Source organism: Phyllobates terribilis, unplaced genomic scaffold (assembly GCF_046119375.1).
Source record: "Phyllobates terribilis strain yellow unplaced genomic scaffold, ASM4611937v1 Scaffold_2__4_contigs__length_985480577, whole genome shotgun sequence".
In the NCBI taxonomy this organism is placed as follows: Eukaryota; Metazoa; Chordata; class Amphibia; order Anura; family Dendrobatidae; genus Phyllobates; species Phyllobates terribilis.
Genome location: NW_027362762.1, coordinates 468,155,712 through 468,180,192, shown reverse-complemented (window position 1 = coordinate 468,180,192; position 24,481 = coordinate 468,155,712). Strand labels below are relative to the sequence as shown.

General features: G+C 45.0%; 1 protein-coding gene across 2 annotated transcripts in view; it reads left to right on the top strand.

Annotated features, from left to right (window-relative positions):
• CSMD2 (CUB and Sushi multiple domains 2) overlaps positions 1-24,481 on the top strand; it is a 1,528,443-nt gene that overhangs the window by 1,102,916 nt on the left and 401,046 nt on the right. The window contains exons 11-12 of one of the 2 annotated variants that reach the window (XM_073665735.1): positions 3,052-3,155; positions 4,014-4,126. The exons of the other annotated variant lie outside the window; for it this stretch is intronic. Coding sequence (XP_073521836.1) covers positions 3,052-3,155; positions 4,014-4,126 — 217 coding nt within the window. The remainder of the gene's footprint in view (positions 1-3,051; positions 3,156-4,013; positions 4,127-24,481) is intronic. 2 annotated transcript variants of the gene reach the window in all.

The following is a 24,481-nucleotide window of genomic DNA, read 5'->3' as shown; positions in this document are numbered from 1 at the left end:
CCATTTACGCTCTTTTCTTGCTAATTTATAGGTGTTAGAGAACATCCATATTTGCTATTTTTTATCCATATTCCCAATTACCGTTTCCAATTTTAATCTCTTATATTAACAATCTTCTGTTGTCAATAACACTTTTAAGCAATAAAATGATTTTCAGCATGATTGTTCTATCATAGAATATATAATAAAACATAATGGAACGATGATTGAAGAATAAGAAAGGTAATGCCAGCAATCAGTTGGCTATACCTATCGGTGTTATTGGCCAAAACACCTATGTAAACATAACCAGAAATTATATTCTTGGCATAATGCCACTGTGTCAAGTAAATATGGATGGTGAGGACATGGAAATCTGTAACACCAAAAAAGAAAAAAAGAGTTGATTTTTGCATTTTATTTTGATTTTAGAAGAAAGTCTAACAACATTTTCTGAAAACTACATGGTAGCAAATCTTTCAAGATAATAGTTACTTTGGAAAATGTATTTTAAGCAACAGATTTATTGCAATTGTTCAGAATGGATTAAGAAATGTGCCGGTAACATGAGGTCAGTTACCCTGCGGAGCTCTGCATTTGTGTATTTTAACAGACAGCAATGACATTTCTTAAACATCCAACAAATAATACATAGCTAGATTGTAATCATGTCGAAGGCTATGTGCTACTAAGCTGTGTACCATAATGCTCTTCACATGAGTATTACAATGGTAGGGCAGAACTCACTCTCTTTATTATTCCAATAATCGATCTACAATTATAACTAATATAATCTGCAATTTACACTCATTGAATATATTATCTAGTTTGGAACAAAAATATAGACATTGGAAGACATTTCTAGTAATATGCAAATAAAAAGAAGATTGTAGTTAAAAAAAGGTCTAGAATGAGAATCCTTGAATCTGATAAATCGCACTGATCCACTTCACCAGGTTTGATAAATCTGCCCCATTAACATCCGGTCATTTGCCTGTTTGTGAATAATAAAGTTATAGGTCTCCTGTAAAGAATAACTGCACTTTCAGAAATTTCTTTGAAATGTCACAGACACATGCGAAAGGTTTTGATCGGAATGGTTCCAAGGTGCTATTCACTAAAATGAAGGGGCGGTATGTTTATCCAAGCTAAAGATGGGCTCATAGACTTTCTATTGAGCCCGGCTTCACTCTCCAAGATGATCAACGCATGTCTGCGTTTCCTCTGCACCTTTGTTTTCCTTTGCCCCTTCTGGAACCTTTCTGTGACATATCAAAAGTTTTCTAAAAGTGCGGTTACTTTTTAATAAACCGTGCACAATTTTTATGAGTATTTTACAATAATAATTGCTATGCCTGAATATGCTATTAACAGATAAGAAGCCAGTGCTACCTATTAATACATCCCCTGCAATTAGATGTGCTGTAGAATTTTTTAGCCTTTAATAATATAGTCACACAATTCTTCTGATCATATTATTAGTTCAGCTAATTAAATCTCAAATTTGACGAATGTCATGCCGGAGTTCAGCACACATCGGTTAATAGCACTCTTTTAAAAATCCTACAGTTTGAGAAAGTAAAGCTGAAAGAAGTACAGTGAAAACAGTTAAGAGACGTATCTTGACTCTCTGATAGGTATAACCCTTTATTAAGTATATATACTGTGTATGCGTTATTCTGCTGGTTAAAGAAAGGATTATTCCCAACCACAAGATGTAGCAAAATGTAAACTGTGGCTGAAACTTTTAGGTTATGTTCACACTGCGTCTTTTTCTGTCATTTTTTTGAGCAGGTCCGATCCAAAAAATGGCAAAAAAAGCACTTACAAAACTATCAAAAAATTGGTCCTATTAATCTGTATGGGAAAACAACTCGCAATTCCTACGTTCAGGCTTTTGAATGTCTTTTAAACACTTCAGGCTTTCAAAGTCAAATGTTTAAAAGAAATAATGTTAAATCCAAAGCCTAAAAAGACATTCAGAAAATGCCTGGGCGTCTTTTTGAGCATTTTACTTTAATAAATGCTAGTGGTTTCTTGGTTTTAAAAAAAAAAACATCCAGAAGAAGCAAGTAAAAAAAAAACTAAAAAATGCTGAAAAAAATTTAATGATGAAAAAAAACGTAAAAAAAAGCTCAGAAAACAAACAAACAAAAAAACTAGTAAGAGATGCTGCAGACATACAAAACTCCAGGAAAAAGGAGCAATTCCTGTGGCTGACCATACTCTTAGGGTTAGTAACTGTTTTGTATGGGTCCTGTTCTGTTTATGTATCTTCTGTATAACTCAAATGCAACATCAAGGGGCTTGTACTATAGGCGACTACTATGAAGCTCCTGTTCCTATTTTTAATAAAGCCTATAACATTAGCCAAAAAGGAAGCGGAGACTTCCAATGATCATGTAACGAAGACTAGAGACATGAAACATGGTAGGTTAAAAGCATGGCAGTCTTAGACACCAAATCTTGTGTGTGTGTCCCTCCTTCATCTCCATCTAAAAATCCATGCATTGGTACATAAGTGAATATTTATATGTTAAACAGATTGCAACAAAATGCACCTTTAAAGCCTAAACTGCAAGATCCGTTAACCTTTTAAGCAATGTGCGCAGCTTATATAGTCATACAATTTAGTAAGTTACAATGTAGAAAAATATATACTTCTTCCTAATCATGGAAATCTTGAAAGTAGACTTCTTTGTAAATCAAACCTGGCCAATTGTTATTTCTATCCAGCGGTCATCATGACAGTTCTAGCCCAACTTGATATTTTTAGAATTCTCCAAACAAAAGGGATTTAGTTTGCAGCAAACATATTACGACCTTTCTCTGTCTTACAAAAAAAAAAGAGAAATGGTACTTACAGTAAGTGATTCTAGGTCTTTGATATTTAGATAGTGTATGTTCAGGTATGGTACTTTCACCAAGACTTGTGGACGTACTGCAATACCAATACTTTTCCATACATTACCAAAGTGATTATGGCATTATTTGTTTCCCATCTGGATGCCCAACTTCAAGAAAATTTTGCCTTTGCTGCTTATTTACTTAACTCTTTCTACGTTCTGATAGGTGATCAAGCTGACATTCGAAGAATTTGAGCTTGAAAGGGGGTATGACACCCTCACAGTCGGAGATGGAGGGAAGACTGAAGACCAAAAGTCTGTTCTCTATGTGTAAGTAAATTGTATGAATTAAAAAAAAAAAGTGTTCTATTCTGTATTAAAAGATCAGTATTCTAATAGTGTGGCTAGCCAGGATATTAAAAAAAATCTAACTGCAGGAAATATTATAAAAAAAGATCTCATCTATTAAAGGTTTGTCCTGCTTTAGGCTACAAATCTGCAGTCAGTCTATGTGACTGCAGACTTGTGAACGCTCACATTGTGCGCACTGTGTGCTGTCAGGATCTTTCGGTGATGACGCCGAGAACGGGTGCTCATGTGACAGCAAGTATGTGATTTACATACTTACGGCCACATTCCAACTAGACATGTCCGGCCTCACTCAATGCACCCATCTAGTCGGCACGTGATCACAAATCACATACTTCAGGTTACCTGTCCGCTGCTCCCACCGCTGGAGAATCCTCACAACGCCCAATGCATACACTGTGAGGATTCACAAGTCTGCGTTCACATAGAGTGACTGCAGACCTTGTAGCCTAAGGCTGGAAAACCCATTTAAATTCCAATCCACTTCACCTGCTCCAGCCTCTCTATTGATCCCTATTGGCTGCTGTACACTTTGCTGTAGCGATCACAAGACCGCGGCAGAAATTCGATGGACTATACAGTGATGCCTGTAAGTACGGCTCTGGGGCACTGCAGCAGAAATTATACAGAGGGTAGTATCTGGGGCTGTCAGACTGGCCGTACTGGAGTGAGAGAATTAACAGGTGAATATTGGGTTTTAATTTTTCCGAATTTCCTGCTGTTAGAATAAAAAAAGTCCTGGAAACCCCTTTTATAAAGAGCAAAAAACTTCAATCAGATTGTTTTGATCTTTGCTGTGTTTGATGTCTCTTCCAATAGACTGACAGGAGCAAATGTTCCGGATCTGATAGTGAGCTCCAACCACCAGATGTGGCTTCTCTTCAGGACTGACTCTTCAGGGAGTAACCTGGGTTTTAAAGCTTCTTATGAAGGTAAGCAAGATTTTCCATAAGTGCAATGTGTACGCAGATGTTTCACCATATGTAACATCCACTCTATTCAGCATCTAGACTAGAATCTACATATAGGATATTTACTCCAGTGCACATCGCTCTCATTTTCCATTCTTAGCTGGCCCGCTATGTGACTAAGAGTCATAATAGATCTTTCTTATGAAGTCTGATTTTGTGCAGCTATTCTTCTATATAAAAAGTACTCTGACACCAAAGACGTAAAGAAAAAATCGATATCACTTGGTACATCATAAACCTGTAACTTATGATATAGAATATTAATATAGGCTTTATTTTTAAGATCATACTTTTTATTTTACATGCACCGGTAGCGTGATTGTTTTATGTCATATAAGTTATCATATGTAATTATATATGTGGATTTGCTACTTTTTTAGGGATAAATTAACTTTTTAGGTGATTGTCTTGTACCTCTATCCATGGATTTTTTATGACCAAGTGCCTAGTCTGTAGGATGGGCTGAGAGTTGTCTTATGCTCCAATGAATAAGCATAAGGGCAGGTTCAGACAACCGTGTATTCTCTCATCTGAAAGAATTGGGCCAATTATGCCACTAACACTCTGATCAGAGTTTGATTAGAGTTTGATCAGAGTGTGCTCCGATTTTCTTAGATGAGGAGAACGTGGAGAAAAAATGTCTCCATCTTCCCCATTGTCTCAGTCCGTGGAAACCGGACTGCACTCATAGGTCATCCAATGGTTTCTACGCACTCATTGACTTGCATGGCCGAGTGCGATCCAAGTATCAGATCAAACTCTCGCATGTTCCCCTAACCAGTACTGTCCAAGGAGAAAATCGGACATGTGCACGGCCCCAAAGACAAACATTGGTCCAAGTGCGATCCGATATTTTGTTGGATCACACTCAGACTGAAAATATGCTCATCTGCACCTGCCCTTATGCTTATTTCCTGGAGCATAAAACAACTCTCAGCCAATTCTCAAGACTAGGCATTTGGGATAAAAAATCCCAAATGTATACTTCAAGTTTAAAGCTAATAGTAGTAATAGATGAGAATTTAGAGATGAATTGTACATTATACTGCAGCATTGCAGGGATCACATTATTGCCTTAAAGGGATTGTTAGGTCAGCAAAAACAAAGAGCAAACGCTTATGTTGTCATCATAAAAGAAATATTTGCATCAGACCCTAGTTTTAATTTTGGCTTGGACCTCTGTCAATTAAGTGACCGGGGATTAGATTAGGCATCAGAGCCAAAATGGACAACAGAGTCTGATGGGTTTGTTTCTTCTGTGATACTGACACAGACATTGCTCTATCTCTAACCTCCTTATTATACTATATGTAAAAACTGGATTATAGGGCAAAGGAGAGGACATATCATTGGGCCGTTCAGCATTAGTTCAGCACATGGTATCACTATGGAGGTCACTAATTCATGAATCACGTCTATAGGTACAGACCAAACAATGGGGCTTGTCTTTATTGTATCTGTGTATGGTTTATCTGTTGGATAGTATCATGTATTTAACAACCCGTAATGGAGTCAGCAATGCCAAAACTGGAACATGATACCTTGTAAAAGCTGCCAGGAACAGTGGAATGGTTCAGTTCAAGGACATCATGTGTAATGAACAGAGTATCACAAAAGCTCGTATGTGATAGACAAATGTGGTTATATAACACTTGTGTCATTATGAGGACAAGTAAAACAAGGTCTGCCTGCTGAAAAATTGAATTGGCGTCAAGAAGTCAGTGTGATAAAACTGGCAATATTCCGAAGAGGAAGAGGCGTAATGCGAATGTAGTAACAAAATATTTATCAAAAATTACAAAGAAGTTATAATAACGAAATAGTTGTTACTAAAACGTCTTTAGTAGTGTTGAGCGAGTATGTTCTGTACATGTACATGTGAGGAATGATTGTTTCTTTTGCATTCCTCACATGTAATAAAGCTGTCAAACAGTCGCAAATCATGTACACGGGAGTGATTTAAGCATATCACTGCGCAGCTGTAAATACTCGGAGCTCGGCCCGAGCATACTCGGCGAAAGGGTTAACAGAACATACTCGCTCAACACTAGTGTTTAGAAATGTTTTACGTCCATTGTGTTCAGTTCAATGCAAAGTGGCTTGTTGGGACCCCTGCCCACAACACCTGGGGCACAGGCCCAATTCATACCAGCTATAATGGAGCACCCTATGGAAGGAAAGCACAAAAAGCGAGTCGCAGTTTACAAACAAATTGGACAACCCCCCAAAAAAAAGTATTTTTTTCTGTTCTATAACACTGTAGATGTTGGAAGACAAGGGCTGCATGCGGAAAATATGACCCCATGGCTCTATGTATAACAAATACAATGCGTCCTACCGTTTGTCGAGAACAAATTTAAAACAGCAAAATAAAGCTAGGAACAAATTGTTTTACATTTATTACCCATATAAAATGAAAACCAGAGAAAGCAGCAGTCTATAAGGGATTACAAAGAGGATGACATCTTCATGGAACGTGCGCCTAACCGAGATGGACAAGGCTCATAAAGTAAAAGTAACAGCAATACTTACAGTAAAAGTAAAAATAACACTATCCCTTGTAAAAGGAAAGATAAAGTAGAGACTGAACTTTAAAGGCAGGTAGAAAATATTAGATTTGTCCATCAGTGACTTTATTAGTCTCTGGAAATTCACCATTGCCCTAGGATAGTATCTCAATTTATTTAGGATCCTTCATTCCAATCGGGATTAATTCTGCTCTGCCCTCCGCTCCTTTTGATTCCTTTTAAATGTGAAAGGCAGCCCTAATTAATCCAGCCTCGGTGACTGTCTGAGCGCCTCGCGTTTATTTTATTATTTTTTGTAGTTTGAGTTACTAATCTCCTGTAACCAGATTGCAGGGAGGGGACGAGCCACTGGCATTTTCTAGGCTTAGAACTTAATTCCTCAGATGTTCTTTTAATCTTGGATATAAAACAAATATAAAAGGTGTAGATAATTAATGACTGCCTCTTCCTTCCCAGTGCACCGTACAAGGGAAAAGCATATTCTAGCCTGTAAACTAGAAAGAGCAGGTGTCTTAACCCTGAAGAGAATGAGAATCCCAGTTACTTGAAGGAGTACATTACATCTTAGAAGGCATATGATTCTGATAATGACCTATTTAGTAGGTTTATCTCTCGCTATATATACAGATGACTACAGACCATTTTCCACCTTTTTTTTATTCAATGGAACACAGTAGATGTGTGACTGTAAAATATGGAACTGTATTAAAAAAAGCATAAAAATATACAAAACTACAACAAAAACAGTGTCCAAATACAGCTCAAATTTTAGAGCAGAATATGTGACTGATTTGTGGAGTACTTAGATCAGAGTCTATCTAGTCTTACTGAAACTGGAGTACAATCTGAGAAGCTAAATGTTATGACGGTATAAAAATGAAGATTTATAAACCCACGAGGTTATATAAAATGCTTGGTGGTTAGTAATAGTTGTCTATATACAGAGATGTCCTTCCTCAATTTTTCTTTTGGCTTGAAATATACCAATATGAGTGGTAAGACATGAACAGCTTAGAAAAAAAATACATTATTTTACTCTGCCAAAAGAAGTTTCTGCTATATTTAACAATATGTGGCTGCCCAGTGGTTTTGATGTGAATTATAACCATAACCGGTTGAGGGATTGCTATCATATCAGAATGATGTATTGAGCTTGTACTGAATTTAGACTTGAAATTCAAGTCCTTAATGAAATTCGTAGAAAGGTATAGGCTCTTTCACATGTCAGGGATTTTTCTTGTATGCAAAAAACTTTCATCAGTGTTTTTGATCAGTTTCATCAGAGATTGATCATTATTTCAATTTTTACCATCAGAGTTTGGTTAGAGTTTTATCAGTTTTCATGGATGAAAAAAAACGAAAAACTGATGGAGGATTCTTAAGCTTCTCCAATCAAACAGTCTGTGATGGCATCCAAGTGCAGTGTGGTTTTTTCACAAATCCATAGACATGCATTGCTGAGTGAGTGTAATGCACACGCCCGAACTGACTGGCGTGTGCATATTTATGTAGTGATTCCACTGTGCCATGAACCGGAGAGTGCCTGGAGGGGCGTAACTAAGTATCTGCCCGATCCGACCAAGGTCGCACGACGGCATACGACGCCAGTGCACCAGGGAGGAACCGAGCAGAGGAACCAGGGTCTACTCCAGGTCAGACTCCGGACACGGCTGTTGACCCACACCGGGGAATACTGGAACAGGCAGACTAGAGCGCAGGCTGGGTAGGGTCCAGTACAGACTGGGAGACAAATTCGAAACCGCAGACGCGGTGGACAGGGCCGAGCAAAGCGAAAACTGCAGACGCGGCGGACAGAGCTGAGCAAAGCGAAAACCGCAGACGCGGCGGACAGAGCTGAGCAAAGCGAAAACCGCAGACGCGGCGGACAGAGCTGAGCAAAGCGAAAACCGCAGACGCGGCGGACAGAGCTGAGCAAAGCGAAAACCGCAGACGCGGCGGACAGAGCTGAGCAAAGCGAAAACCGCAGACGCGGCGGACAGAGCTGTGCAAAGCGAAAACCGCAGACGCGGCGGACAGAGCTGAGCAAAGCGAAAACCGCAGACGCGGCGGACAGAGCTGAGCAAAGCGAAAACCGCAGACGCGGCGGACAGAGCTGAGCAAAGCGAAAACCGCAGACGCGGCGGACAGAGCTGAGCAAAGCGAAAACCGCAGACGCGGTGGGAACAGGGCTCTGTTCACACGGAACAGACTAGAAGGGAAAGGCAGAACCAGATACCCACAGGGTACTTGCAGAGAAGTAGCGAGTGGACCACAAACTCACAAACGGAAGTACAGTGACAACGAGCAGGAGTTAGGTACGAGTTCAGACTCTGCAGAAAAAGGAAGGGAACGGACATAGAGGCAAAACAGGTAAAGGATAGGAGAGAGTTCAGACTGGAACTGAGTGTACGGAGGAGACCGACACTGCAGCGGAATACAGGAGCGGGTCTGGGAATACGGCCCCCAGAAGGCGGGAGGAACAGGCTAGGAGCATGTTCAGACAGGACAGACAAGATACAGGAACGGATCTAGGTAATTGGCCCCTAGAAGGCGGGAGGAACAGGCTAGGAGCGTGTTCAGACAGGCCTAGAAATACAGCCTCCAGGATAGGCAGACAAGAGAACACAGACAGGACTCAGTTCAGACACAGGAACTGATACCGCAAGGCAGGAGACAAAGACAGGACTCAGTTCAGACACGGGAACTGATACCGCAAGGCAGGTAACATAGACAGGACCTGGCATGTCAGAGACAAAAGCCAACTGACAGGGCAAGATGCTCAGGACTCAGTTAATTGGGGCAGCTGATTTAAATACCAGGTGATAGACAGCAATAGGCTGAGGACGCACAAGGGGTGTGCCTGCAGCAGGCACAAAAAGCAGGAAGTGATCGGGCGCCGCCCTTAAGCAGCAGACACAGAAGCAAACAGACAGCATGGAGGGAAGCCAGAGAGACACCCCGGACCGGAGATCAAGTACGCGCTCCTGCACAGTGGGAGATGGACCACCATGCAAGGACGCCGCCAGGTATGTTACAGTACCCCCCCCCTTACGCCCCCTCTTCTTCAGGCCTGCCAGAATGTTCCGCAGGGAATTCGAGGGCCAATCCTTTACTTCAAGGAGATCACTTCCACTGTCCACTGGAGAAACTGGTCTCATCTGGGTAGCTAGGATGCTACCTCCTATCCAGCCATCCTCAGCAACAGACGAAACGGGTGGAGTACCAGGAACAGCACACAAGGAAGTCTCTCTCCACTTATTATCAGGTAGCACCCCAGAAGGTTCAGGAGACAACTGGAAGTCCTCCGCCGGGTTGGAGGAGTGCAGAGACTCGGGGGTAACCTCTGCTTTGGGGTACATCTTGTCAAACTCACAGGATGAAATGGGCGAGGTATCAGGTACAAGGTGTAGAAAAGTCCCTGTTACCTTGTTATCTGGTGGTACCCAGGAGGATTCAGAAAACAACTGGGGGTCCTCCGCCGGGTCAGAATAGTGTAGAGACTCGGGGGTAACCTCTGCTTCGGAGTACACTAGGTCGGACTCGCTGGATGAAGCGGGCGAGGTATCAGGTACCGAATATAGAAGAGTACCTGTCCATTCGTTATCAGGTAGCACCCCGAAGGGTTCAAGAGACAACTGGAGGTCCTCCGCCTGGTCGGAGGGGTGTAGAGACTCGGGGGTAACCTCTGCTTCAGAGTACACTAGGTCGGACTCGCTGGATGAAGCGGGCGAGGTATCAGGTACCGAGTATAGGAGAGTCTCTGTTCATTCGCTATCAGGTAGCACCCCGAAGGGTTCAGGAAACAACTGGAGGTCCTCCGTCTGGTCGGAGGGGTGTAGAGACTCGGGGGTAACCTCTGCTTCGGAGTACACTAGGTCAGACTCACTGGAAGAAGCGGGTGAGGTATCAGGTACCGAATATAAGAGAGTCTCTGTCCATTCGCTATCAGGTAGCACCCCGAAGGGTTCTGGAGACAACTGGCGGTCCTCCGCCTGGTCAGAGGGGTGTAGAGACTCACGGGTAACCTCTGCTTCAGAGTACACTAGGTCGGACTCACTGGACGAAGCAAGCGAGGTATCAGATCCAGGATATAGGAAAGTCTCTGTCCATTCACCACCAGGTGGCACCCCGAAAGGTTCTGGAGACAACTGGAGGTCCCCCGCCTGGTCAGAGGGGTGTAGAGACTCGGGAGTAACCACTGCTTCGGAGTACACTAGGTTGGACTCAGTGGACGAAGCGAGCGAGGTATAAGGTACAGAGTATAGGAGAGTCTCTGTCCTTTCGCTACCAAGTAGCACCCCGAAGGGTTCTGGAGACAACTGGAGGTCCTCCGCCTGGTCGGAGGGGTGTAGAGACTCGGGAGTAACCTCTGCTTCGGAGTACACTAGGTTGGACTCACTGGACGAAGCGAGCGAGGTATCAGGTACAGAGTATAGGAGAGTCTCTGTCCTTTCGCTACCAGGTAGCACCCCGAAGGGTTCAGGAGACAACTGGAGGTCCTCCGCCTGGTCGGAGGGGTGTAGAGACTCGGGGGTAACTACCACTTTGGGGTACCCATTGTCAGGCTCACAGGACGAAGCGGACAAAGTATCGAGTACCGGGTGTAGAGAAGTCTCTCTCCATTTGTCATCGAGTGGTATCCCGGAGGATTCAGGAGGCAACTGGGGGTCCTCCGCCAGGTAGTAGAGGTGCACAGACTCTGAGGTAACCACAGCTTTGGAGCATCCTTGGACATGCACACCGGTTAAAGTGGGTGAAGCATCTGATGCCGGGTGCAGGAAGTTCTCCTGTGTGGAGTCTGGATGGGCAGAAGTCTCTTCGGGCAGGAGAACTGGTGCACTACCCACGCACATTACCCGTTGGGGCTTCTCCGGGATACAGGGAGATGAAGCTTCAGTAGGGACTTCAAGCTTGGGGTCAGGAGGTCTCAGGGAGGACAGACCCTGGCGTGACGGCTTGTCTCTACGTCTAGCACGTCTGGACTGCCTCTTGAGGTTGGGAGAAGTATTCCGGAAAGCGTAGTCACCCTGTGAGGATTCTGGGTGGGCAGTAGTCTCATTGGACTGGAGGACTATTGCGCTACCCACACACATTACCCATTGGGGCTGCTCCGGGATATTGGGAAGTGAAGCTTCAGCAGGAGCCTCCGGGTTAGGATCATCGAAGACCATTAGAAAGGCCACCAGGAAGGCCATTAGGTCCAGGAGGATCGGATCCTGTGTTTCATATAGGGGGTTGATCCATTCCAAGGCATCACCCGCCAGGTAAGACATAATGAATGCCACCTTAACCCGATCGGTGGGAAAACATAGAGGGTAGAACTTGAAGTGTAGCATGCATTGCTCCACAAATGCACGACTTTGTCTTGGATCCCCATAATAACGTAGCGGATCCGCAGGAACGAGAGCAGATAGATCCATCTGGACGGGTGCGTAATTCGCCTGGAACTCAGCTAAAGGGAAAAAAAAAAAATTATTTATTTATTTTAATGCATGTATTCGCTGGAAAACTTCTCAGAGAGCGAAGGCCGTGGGGCTCAACGGGAACCATGGCCTGAGCATGCTGTAATGCACACGCCCGAACTGACTGGCGTGTGCATGTTTATGTAGTGATTCCACTGTGCCATGAACCGGAGAGTGCCTGGAGGGGCGTAACTAAGTATCTGCCCGATCCGACCAAGGTCGCACGACGGCATACGACGCCAGTGCACCAGGGAGGAACCGAGCAGAGGAACCAGGGTCTACTCCAGGTCAGACTCCGGACACGGCTGTTGACCCACACCGGGGAATACTGGAACAGGCAGACTAGAGCGCAGGCTGGGTAGGGTCCAGTACAGACTGGGAGACAAATTCGAAACCGCAGACGCGGTGGACAGGGCCGAGCAAAGCGAAAACCGCAGACGCGGCGGACAGAGCCGAGCAAAGCGAAAACCGCAGACGCGGCGGACAGAGCCGAGCAAAGCGAAAACCGCAGACGCGGCGGACAGAGCTGAGCAAAGCGAAAACCGCAGACGCGGCGGACAGAGCTGAGCAAAGCGAAAACCGCAGACGCGGCGGACAGAGCTGAGCAAAGCGAAAACCGCAGACGCGGCGGACAGAGCTGAGCAAAGCGAAAACCGCAGACGCGGCGGACAGAGCTGTGCAAAGCGAAAACTGCAGACGCGGCGGACAGAGCTGAGCAAAGCGAAAACCGCAGACGCGGCGGACAGAGCTGAGCAAAGCGAAAACCGCAGACGCGGCGGACAGAGCTGAGCAAAGCGAAAACCGCAGACGCGGCGGACAGAGCTGAGCAAAGCGAAAACCGCAGACGCGGTGGGAACAGGGCTCTGTTCACACGGAACAGACTAGAAGGGAAAGGCAGAACCAGATACCCACAGGGTACTTGCAGAGAAGTAGCGAGTGGACCACAAACTCACAAACGGAAGTACAGTGACAACGAGCAGGAGTTAGGTACGAGTTCAGACTCTGCAGAAAAAGGAAGGGAACGGACATAGAGGCAAAACAGGTAAAGGATAGGAGAGAGTTCAGACTGGAACTGAGTGTACGGAGGAGACCGACACTGCAGCGGAATACAGGAGCGGGTCTGGGAATACGGCCCCCAGAAGGCGGGAGGAACAGGCTAGGAGCGTGTTCAGACAGGACAGACAAGATACAGGAACGGATCTAGGTAATCGGCCCCTAGAAGGCGGGAGGAACAGGCTAGGAGCGTGTTCAGACAGGCCTAGAAATACAGCCTCCAGGATAGGCAGACAAGAGAACACAGACAGGACTCAGTTCAGACACGGGAACTGATACCGCAAGGCAGGAGACAAAGACAGGACTCAGTTCAGACACGGGAACTGATACCGCAAGGCAGGAGACAAAGACAGGACTCAGTTCAGACACGGGAACTGATACCGCAAGGCAGGAGACATAGACAGGACTCAGTTCAGACACGGGAACTGATACCGCAAGGCAGGTAACATAGACAGGACCTGGCATGTCAGAGACAAAAGCCAACTGACAGGGCAAGATGCTCAGGACTCAGTTAATTGGGGCAGCTGATTTAAATACCAGGTGATAGACAGCAATAGGCTGAGGACGCACAAGGGGTGTGCCTGCAGCAGGCACAAAAAGCAGGAAGTGATCGGGCGCCGCCCTTAAGCAGCAGACACAGAAGCAAACAGACAGCATGGAGGGAAGCCAGAGATACACCACGGACCGGAGATCAAGTACGCGCTCCTGCACAGTGGGAGATGGACCACCATGCAAGGACGCCGCCAGGTATGTTACAGTGAGATACGAGCCTTGTATTATTACAGGACAAGTCTCCGTATTTTTGTGCAGACAACTCAGTCCGAGGAAAAAATCAGACGTGTGAGTTAACCCACAGACCAGTGGTCCCCAACCATTCTGACCTTGAGAGCCACTTTCAGCTTTGAGAGAGGGTCATGAGCCACATTCAGCTCTGAGAGGGTCGCGGATCACATCCAGCTCCTGCCCCCCTCACAGTAGTTACACCCAGAGGCCCCATTACTGGTATAATGACAGCCACAGCTTTTCCACAGAAATCATACCGAAGCAGAATGCCAAGATCCAGGGGTTCTTACCTCCATTGAGTATTCTCCCATCACACTGTCGCACCCAGCTTCAAGCACCTTCTCTGACAGGTTGTATCATACAGTCTTCAGCGTACCAAACTTAAATTATCTCCAAACCCCCAAGGCCAGAATGTGCACACTCAGAACTGCTCTCCTGTGCAGGGCTTCTCACAAGATTCACCATCTAGAGGCCTGCACTTCATAGTTGTTTGCTAGACTGATGCTAATGCACCAAGCTGGCAGAGAGCCACAAGCCACACATCATGGGCCCACGAACCACATGTGGCTCCCGACCCACAGGTTGGGGATCACTGCCATAGACTATCATTGGTTCAACTGCTATCTGTGAAAAAACTGTTTGAGAAAAACTGGTGTGTGAAGGAGCCATAAGGGTGAACACATGTGGAGATTAAGGTCCAAAATCCACAGAATACCACATGATTTCACACATAATGGAATAATTATGTTGGTAGGTTCTCTATTTTCAGAGAATTTTTTGATTTTAGGGTGAAGTGCTCCTAAATATAAACAGAAATGGTCTTTTACTTATTAAGGTATATTCGTGTTTCAATTTCACATCAAAATAAATGTTTATTTTTCAACACTGTTTTACTTTTGCCGTGTATCACTTTATAGAAGAATAGTGTCTTATGTAAATGTTTAATCAATACTGATTGCTTTCATTTGTTCATACGGTCATTTTTATTATTATAATTTTTATTGATGAAAATGTGACGCCCCTGAGGGTTCGACCGCCACAGGAATGCTGCACTTCTCTAATGGAGTGTAGTGCTCCTCCTCTGAGGTAAGGCCAGTGTGATAGTCGTGACCTAACCTTTTGCATCCAACACCACATTTCTCCACCAGGGGGAGCTAGTATGCACTAGGTGCTGCTCCCCTGGTTACAGGGAGATTGTGGAACACAAAGTGGTAGGAACCAGTTAGTGGGTGAGGGTGGAGGACGTACAAGTTAGTTACACTTAAATTTCATATTTAATATAAAGCCATCTTTGATCTTGGTCTCTGGCGGTCTGTCTGTCAAGCGGTCTTGTTGCTAGTCTTTGGTGCATCTTGGCACAACCTGGCTAGTCTGCCTTGGTTGCTGTGTGCTGTCATGTACAGTGTGTTAATGTGACCTCCCTCCGTGAGCGCAGATCCTGTGTGGGCCTGCACCGGCAAGGGACACAGCCCTCATACCCCAGCCTTGGGACGAGAGGTAGGTTGCAGACAAGGAATGTCTCAACCCGGCCAAGGACCAGGATCAAGAAAGTCCGGAGCTTAAGAGTGTGGCTCCACAGCAAATGGATCCCAGGCAGGATGCAGACGGAGCGGTATACGCCACCTGTCCTCGCCAACCTGATATATTCAGAGGGACTCCGGCTGCAAGAGGGGTACCGGCCCCCGACACCCGACCTTGCTACTCTACGTCCTGGACGGGAAAGCCCGGTTAGGCCCAGGGGATCCCACCGGGTATCGGATGGAGAGGAATTGCCACCCGTACCCTTGTTCTGAGAGGAGCTCAGAGGGAGACCCGGCCTATATGCACACACACGGACAGGAAAGGATTTGGTCTGTAGTTCAGGAACACTCTGGTGTAAGATCTCGACTGAATGCTGGACTTTCTCAGAGGTTGTCGGACCCCCGTCCCTGGTGACCGCAGGACTCCGCGAGGAGCAGGGAGTCGCCTTCCTTCTGCCATCTCTAAAGTGAGTAAAGCCTTGGAAGTTCACCCCTATGGCCTCCGGACTGTTTATTCTGCGCCACACCGCGAGGCGCGGCGCCCGTCTCCCTCTACTACTGCCTCCATCCTCCTGTCCCTCTGCCCTGAGACCCTGCTCCGCCTGTGGGGAGTAGTAATAACTTTGGCCGCCATAACACCATGCCTCAGCGGACTGTGGCGGCGCTGGTGACCCTTCACCAGGCACCACAGGTGGCGTAGTCGTTAATCAGCCACTCAACCCGGACAAGCCCACACCATCTCTTTCTAATGTGACGGCCCTGAGCACGGGTCGGGCCCGGGCCACGGCTGCATCCCACCTCTCCATCATAGGGCCCGACACCGAGTCCCCCAACACCCAGGGTAAAACATGGGCTTCTCTGAGTAGAGGCGTCACAACCTGGCGTAGTCGGCAGGATCGCGTGCCCGCAGCAAAGGAAGAAGTGCCCATTGCTACCGGGTACTGTGCCTTAAACCTTGAACTGTTGTTTTACACTTAAAATGGTGCCCGCCCAAGAAGAACAGACGCCATAACACTGTAAAAAGACTGTCTTTGAACGCCTCCCATCGTAGGCTGGGCTCCCGCTTGGCGCCAAAAATGTGGACTGCCCCTTCCATCAGAGACTGTCCACAGGGTAATGCCCGTCAAACTGGATGGGCTGAACGAAGGCGGGCCTGTCAGCATTCCACCCAGGAACCGCCCCGAAAGAGGAGGAAGAAGAAAAGCAACAAGGTGCGGCCATGGCAGTCGGAGCTTGGCAGTCAACGGAGGCAGATATGGATGCCTCTGGGGAGCAAGACCACGCGTCTACTGAACCCGGTTCAGGCCCTTCACCCGGCAGAGAGCAAGGCGGCAGCGTGTTGACCCTGGGAGATATTGCATTTCTCCAGCAGGAAGCTCTGGAACTCTTAAGAAGGCAAAAAGAGACCCAGGAGGCGGCGACGGCTGCTTGGCGGGAGGAGATGCTGCTGCGTATCCGGGACCGCCGCCAAGTAGTTGAGGTTCCAGGACAAGTCGACTCGGTGACAGAGGTTGAGAGCGGCCCAGCGGCGGGTGAGTGTGCAACCCCTGCCCCGGCTGTAGAGCCTACCGTGACTATTCTGGACCTCATGACGGAGTACCTAATTCCCCACGCGGTCACCTGGGAGCAAGCGTTGGCTCCAGAGCTGCAATCGGCAGCTATGGGTGGGGACCTGCGATGCCGCCCAAACCCTGACACAGAGGTGCCTGAAGCTGCGGAGGAAACTACCGGCTCCAACCCGGACTGGTCCGCGTCTATAGAGGACTCGCAGCAACCCGTTCTTACCCCGCTACCCGCACCAGCAGTAACCTGGCCCGAGGCTGAGGAGTGGGCCTGGGAAAACCAGGGGGGCGACCTGATGGGCTTCCCCCGGGAGACCCGGGCTGAAGCGCGGAGGAGGAGCCAGTGGTGCAGTGACCAAATATTCCAGCTCGCATGGGAGCAGCGTCGGCGGGAGCAGCGCTGCGAGCGCCTCGAGGTCCGGACCAAAGCTGCCAAATCTCGGGCGCGTCAGGAGGAGGCCACCTGTCCCAGTCCCCGGTATGAAGGCCAAGTCGTCCGTTTTCATCATGAAGCAGGGTGGGGGTTCATCCGGTGTCCCCAGTTCCAGGACGATGTGTTCGTCAGCCGGCGAGACGTTCAGCCGCGCCTCAAGAAGGGACACCCCGGTCGGAACCTCTTCCCGGGCGACGCAGTGACTTTCTCTCGCCACCAGGTGGAGCGTGGGTGGTACGCCCTGGACGTGCACAAAGTGTTTGGGAGTGACGCCACCCCGCGCTCAGCCTCAGGGGACCGGCTAGCCTCCGTCGGGAGGAATGAGCCCTTTCCAAGAAGAGAGCCCGAGGTTTAAAGCAGCCCCCGGCTGTAGTTGCAGGTTTTGTTCACAAGTTTTAATGTGTTGACTTTTGCTATTATGTTTGATTTCTTACCCGGTTTTTCTAGAGACACGTGTCCCTGCGGACTGGCAGCAGACAGACTCTTTCCCCATGTATATAGTTTGCATCTCTTTAGGTGCTCCATATTGGTTTTATACAAAACCGCGGATATTCTCTGCCTCAAAACCTCAGAAGAAAAACCTGTCAGGGTGGCTCTCCGGGAGGTTCAACTCGGGATCTTCATGCCCTGCAGCCACCCCAGGGCTAACGTTGGGGGTTTAGGATAGGTCCCTCGGACTTCTGAACTGACTCTGCGTCCATGCACTTTATCTGTCTGCCTGCACTAATGTCTCTGAAAAAAATGCTAGCACTTTTATAATTTTATAATTTTGTACTTTTATACGTTTATACTTGTTATGCAACGTTTAAGAAATGTGCCTCCCAAAAAGGGAAGATAGTTTTGTTATTATAAAAAGAAAATTTCCTGGGTGTTACTTCTTTTGCAGCACGCGGACGTGCTGTGTTTTACCAGGGGGGAATGTGGCGCCCCTGAGGGTTCGACCGCCACAGGAATGCTGCACTTCTCTAATGGAGTGTAGTGTTCCTCCTCTGAGGTAAGGCCAGTGTGATAGTCGCGACCTAACCTTTTGCATCCAACACCACACTTCCCACCAGGGGGGGCTAGTATGCACTAGGTGCTGCTCCCCTGGTTACAGTGAGACTGGGGAACACAAAGTGGTAGGAACCAGTTAGTGGGTGAGGGTGGAGGACGTACAAGTTAGTTACACTTAAATTTCATATTTAATATAAAGCCATCTTTGATCTTGGTCTCTGGCAGTCTGTCTGTCAAGCGGTCTTGTTGATAGTCTTTGGTGCATCTTGGCACAACCTGGCTAGTCTGCCTTGGTTGCTGTGTGCTGTCATGTACTGTGTGTTAATGTGACCTCCCTCCGGGAGGGCAGATCCTGTGTGGGCCTGCACCGGCAAAGGACACAGCCCTCGTACCCCAGCCTTGGGACGAGAGGTAAGTTGCAGACAAGGAATGTCTCAACCCGGCCAAGGACCAGGATCAAGAAGGCCCGGAGCTTAAGTGTGACTCCACAGCAAATGGATCCCAGGCAGGATGCAGACGGAGCGGTGTACGCCACCTGTCCTCGCCAACCTGATATATTCAGAGGGACTCCGGCTGCAAGAGGGGTACCGGCCCCCGACACCCGACCTTGCTACTCTATGTCCTGGATGGGAAAGCCCGGTTAGGCCCAGGGGATCCCACCGGGTATCGGATGGAGAGGAATTGCCACCCGTACCCTTGTTCTGAGAGGAGCTCAGAGGGAGACCCGGCCTATATGCACACACACGGACAGGAAAGGATTTGGTCTGTAGTTCAGGAACACTCAGGTGTAAGGTCTCGACTGAATGCTGGACTTACTCGGAGGTTGTCGGACCCCCGTCCCTGGTGACCGCAGGACTCCGCGAGGAGCAGGGAGTCGCCTTCCTTCTGCCATCTCTAAAGTGAGTAAAGCCTTGGAAGTTCACCCCTATGGCCTCCGGACTGTTTATTCTGCGCCACACCGCGAGACGCGGCGCCCGTCTCCCTCTACTACTACCCCCATCCTCCTGTCCCTCTGCCCTGAGGCCCTGCTCCGCCTGTGGGGAGTAGTAATAACTTTGGCCGCCATAACACCATGCCTCAGCGGACTGCGGCGGCGCTGGTGGCCCTTCACCAGGCACCACAGGTGGCGTAGTCGTTAATCAGCCACTCAACCCGGACAAGCCCACACCATCTCTTTCTAATGTGACGGCCCTGAGCACGGGTCGGGCCCGGGCCACGGCTGCATCCCACCTCTCCATCATAGGGCCCGACACCGAGTCACGCAACACCCAGGGTAAAACACGGGCTTCTCTGAGTAGAGGTGTCACAGAAACATGTATATGACTGGTAGATAGATGGATAGATAGATAGATAGATAGATAGATAGATAGATAGACAGATAGTATATGGATAGATAGATGGATAGATAGATGATAGATAGATAGATAGTATATGGATAGATGGATAGATAGATAGATAGTATATGGATAGATAGATAGATAGATAGATATGGATAGATAGATAGATAGATAGATAGATGATAGATAGATAGATAGATAGCTAGACAGACAGACAGATAGTATATGGATAGATGGATAGATAGACAGATAGTATATGGATAGATGGATAGATAGATGATAGATAGATAGATAAATAGACAGATAGTATATGGATAGATAGATAGATAGACAGATAGATGGATAGATAGATAGATAGATAGATAGACAGATAGTATATGGATAGATGGATAGATAGATAGACATATAGTATATGGATAGATGGATAGATAGATAGACATATAGTATATGGATAGATAGATAGACAGATAGTAGATGGATAGATTGACAGATAGTAGATGGATAGATAGATAGATAGACAGAGAGTATATGGATAGATGGATAGACAGATAGATAGATAGATAGATAGTATATGGATAGATAGATAGACAGATAGTAGATGGATAGATAGACAGATAGTAGATGGATAGATAGATAGATAGATAGATAGATAGACAGATAGTATATGGATAGATGGATAGATAGATAGATAGATAGATAGACATATAGTATATGGATAGATAGATAGACAGATAGTAGATGGATAGATAGATGGATAGATAGATAGATAGATAGATAGACAGATAGTATATGGATAGATGGATAGATAGATAGATAGATGATAGCTAGACAGATAGTATATGGATAGATGGATGATAGATAGATAGATAGATAGACAGATAGTATATGGATAGATAGATAGATAGATAGATAGTATATGGATAGATAAATAGATAGATAGATAGATAGATATGGGATGGATGGATGGATGGATGGATAGATGGATAGATAGACAAACAGGTAAATCAATGCACATATTTAGATTTTGATAGGAACATAGAGACATTCTTTGCATACTGACGTCTTTCTGCTAGTTGGCATCATACTCAGTCACTCTCTATAATACCAGCTGATTATCCATGTAGCACCCAGGTCCACTTGCCATAGGCGCACCACCTCCAGAGTTGTTTTCTGAGTGCCTGACCTGCCTAATGGATGTTTGCTGAATATTTAAAGGGCATTTCTGTCTAATGTGTTCTCCTCCCCACTTTTCCAATCTTTCCCTGCTGATGGCTGATGCAGAACTGTGCGAACAGAACAGTTTAATGGAGTGCAAGCTAAAGGACGGGGTGGAAATAATCCGTATACAGCTTGGTAAATTATCAGTTAGGGAGGAGGGAAAGTTTCACGTTAACCTATTTAATGGTAGAAAGGAAAATACGGTAGTTTGGGAGTGTAATTAATGGCATGCAGCATGTAAAGCAGTCTTACAAAGGAGCCTAGTACACAGCATGATAACTTTTAAATGAGCCTTTGCAATGTTTTTTTTCCCAAAGTATTACAATAATAATTGATCCAGCCTGAAATGCAATGTCTTTATAGTAGAGAACTATGCAGTGCACTTGGCACATTTTGATCAAAGTGATTGAGGCATTCATATCTGGTGTTTAACACAGAAATACTGACTCCCTGTGGCCTCTCTAAGTTATACTAAAAAAAAAAAAAGGAAAAAGAAAAAAAAACTTAATTTGTCGCCATCTACAGGTCAACACTTTAAATTACAACATTAAATAGCGATCATGTGTAATACAGTGTAATCTGATAATAAGGGAATATTTTATATAATGTGATAAAGTGTAATTTAAACAGTTGGTGAAATGAGGAAGCAAGACATGCAATTTCAATGATCTCACATTACGGTTTTGCACTTGTATACACTTTCAACATTATAGTTATAATTCTTTTTACTAATGACATTGATCGTATCTTTATTTTTCACTTTAATTGAAAGTAAAATGTGTTACCTCCTTCAGACTATCAAAAAGAATAATTATAGATACCATGCATTCGAAAAGGCAACCTAATTCTTAGAGTCCCATTATCAGGGTATGTGGTAGCTCAGTGTGAATGCTAGCTAACTGGACGTTCCAAAAATATAAGACCCCTGTAGTGATGATATTTTGCCTGCATTGGTGAGCGCCTTATCATTTTTGTTATTTTCTGCAGCGCCCTTTTGATCAGTGTGTGAAAGATTGCTAAAAAAGAAGGTAGAACAAAAAGCATCTAGCTTTGATAACAGTGTGTTTGATCCATGTTTAGAAATGTGTCAAAAGCACTTGCCTGAGTTTCTCTGATTTTCCTCGCTTGTGTGTATAATATATATATATATATATATATATATATATATGTTCAAACATATATTGTCATGGCCAAAAATATTGAGACTGACACAAATTAGGGTTCTCATACAGTTTGCTGCTTCAGTTTATATATTAGCAAGTTACATTAGATCTAGATGGTTATGAATGATTAGATGAATAAAGTCATTCCTAGTCATGAAAATTAAAGGGGTATTCTCAAGTGGTCTCTTGAGCTGCTTATAGTTATAAAGTCTCTTTCATTTCCTGGTTTGTGGCAGGGTGGGCTCTCCTCCTTGAGTGACAGCTCTGGTGACTAGCAGAATTGTAGTCTTAGTAGAACTGTAAAGCTCAGCACAAGTTCTGCTTTAACAATTTTAGCCATCAGTGGCTTTTTCTGATCTACACTCTTATTACTGTATTTATATTTACAATTTATATTTACACATAGAGATAGCAATGCATTTGAACAAGCATACAGCTGGGGACAGTGAGAGTTGTGATTATGAGACCTGCTCTGTGAGAAGCCAATGCTGCAGGCTCATGATTTTGTGAGATTTCTAATAGCAGCTTGTCAGGAGCTGAGATTGAGGGAGACAGGGGTGAACAGCTCACTGCTGTATAGAAATCAATGGCCTCGAGAGAGAGTTGGCTGGGATATTAGGAATTAACCCCTCTGCTGGAATGTATCTACTATACAATGTCACACTCTTGGCTAAACTTTTGATGGCCAAGCTTTTTATAAGCAAGCTGTACACTACGTAAAATAAAAGCTTTCACAGTGTAAGAATGTAAGCAGATAGTAAAAGCAAGTCAATTGGTAACTTGTTGATTTTCATCCTGTCTAACTAAATAATGCAATTTAGTAATTTGAGACTACCCATTTAACTGATTTTCAGTCCTGTCAAGAAATGATCTGCTTACATCATGTCAGTGATCTTCTCGTTAGCTCTAGAGAAAGTTTTAAGGAGGACAAAGCAATTGATGTAATTCTGTCATGCTGATTGAATTATAAGCGCACCTTATTATAAGAGGATTCAGCTACGGGATTGGCTCAACAACAATGCAGAGCTTGCTCAGGAAAGGCAGGAGGCAGGTGCACGCACATTGAGGCAAAGGCTTTTGGAGGCTGGCATAATGTCAAGAAAGGCAGCAAAAAAGCCACTTCTCAACAAGTTAAAACATCAAGGTCAGACTGACATTCTGCTGGGAAGTAAAGGGATTGGTGTAAACTTATTTTCTCTGACGAAATCACATTCAGACTGTTTGGGACATCTAGAAGAATGATTGCCCAGGGAAGAATAAGTGAGCACTACCACGAGTCCTGCGTCATGCCAAAAGTAATGCGTTCTGAGACCATTCATGTGTGGGGATGCTTTTCATTCAGAGTGGGATCATTCACAACATTGCCTAAGAACACGCCATGAATAAAAAATGGTATCTAAACATCTTCCAAGAGCAACTACTCCGAAAAGTGTTAACTAAGTGTCTCAGTGAGCAAAACATTAAAATTTTGGGTCCATGTCCAGAAATCTCCTAAGTTCTCTACACTGTGTTCCAAATTATTATGCAAATAATATTTTCTCAGATTTTCCCAAATTACCTATATGAATTGCAGTCATTGTAATTTTCCAGTCAAATAACTATTAGAGTACAATTGAAAGGTTTTTGTACAAACTGCCTATGATAACAGTATATTTTAAAAAAAATAAAAAACTCAAACTGCACTCAAAATGCATGTTCCAAATTATTATGCACAGCAGAGTTTTCAACCTTTTCATTTTAATAAAGAACAAAAAATGGTCATTTTTGAAATTATATGCATTAGCAGGTTATTACAAACTGAAATCAAACAGTTTTCAACTCAAAACTTTATTCTAGGTGATGTTACATTTTCACATAGAATGAACAAATAAAGTAGCACACTGTAACACTGAGTATATAGATATGAAATATGAAATATGAATAGCTTAACTGCTGTAGAAAATAGAAATAAATAAAAAAAAAATTTTGAAAAAATTTTTTTTTTATTTATTTCTATTTTCTACAGCAGTTAAGCTATTCATATTTCATATCTATATACTCAGTGTTACAGTGTGCTACTTTATTTGTTCATTATATATGGAGGTAGCTGCTCTTAGTAAGCACCTGTTCACACCTAGTTTTTGTAGTGGAAGTGCCGTCATTTTCTTTGTTACTACATTTTCACATAGGACCCCTTGTTCGAAAGGAGCTTCTGAACTCTCTCGTCCATTGAATTTGTCAGGTTTTGGATGGTTTCTGCTTCAATTGTTTTGCATGAGGACAGA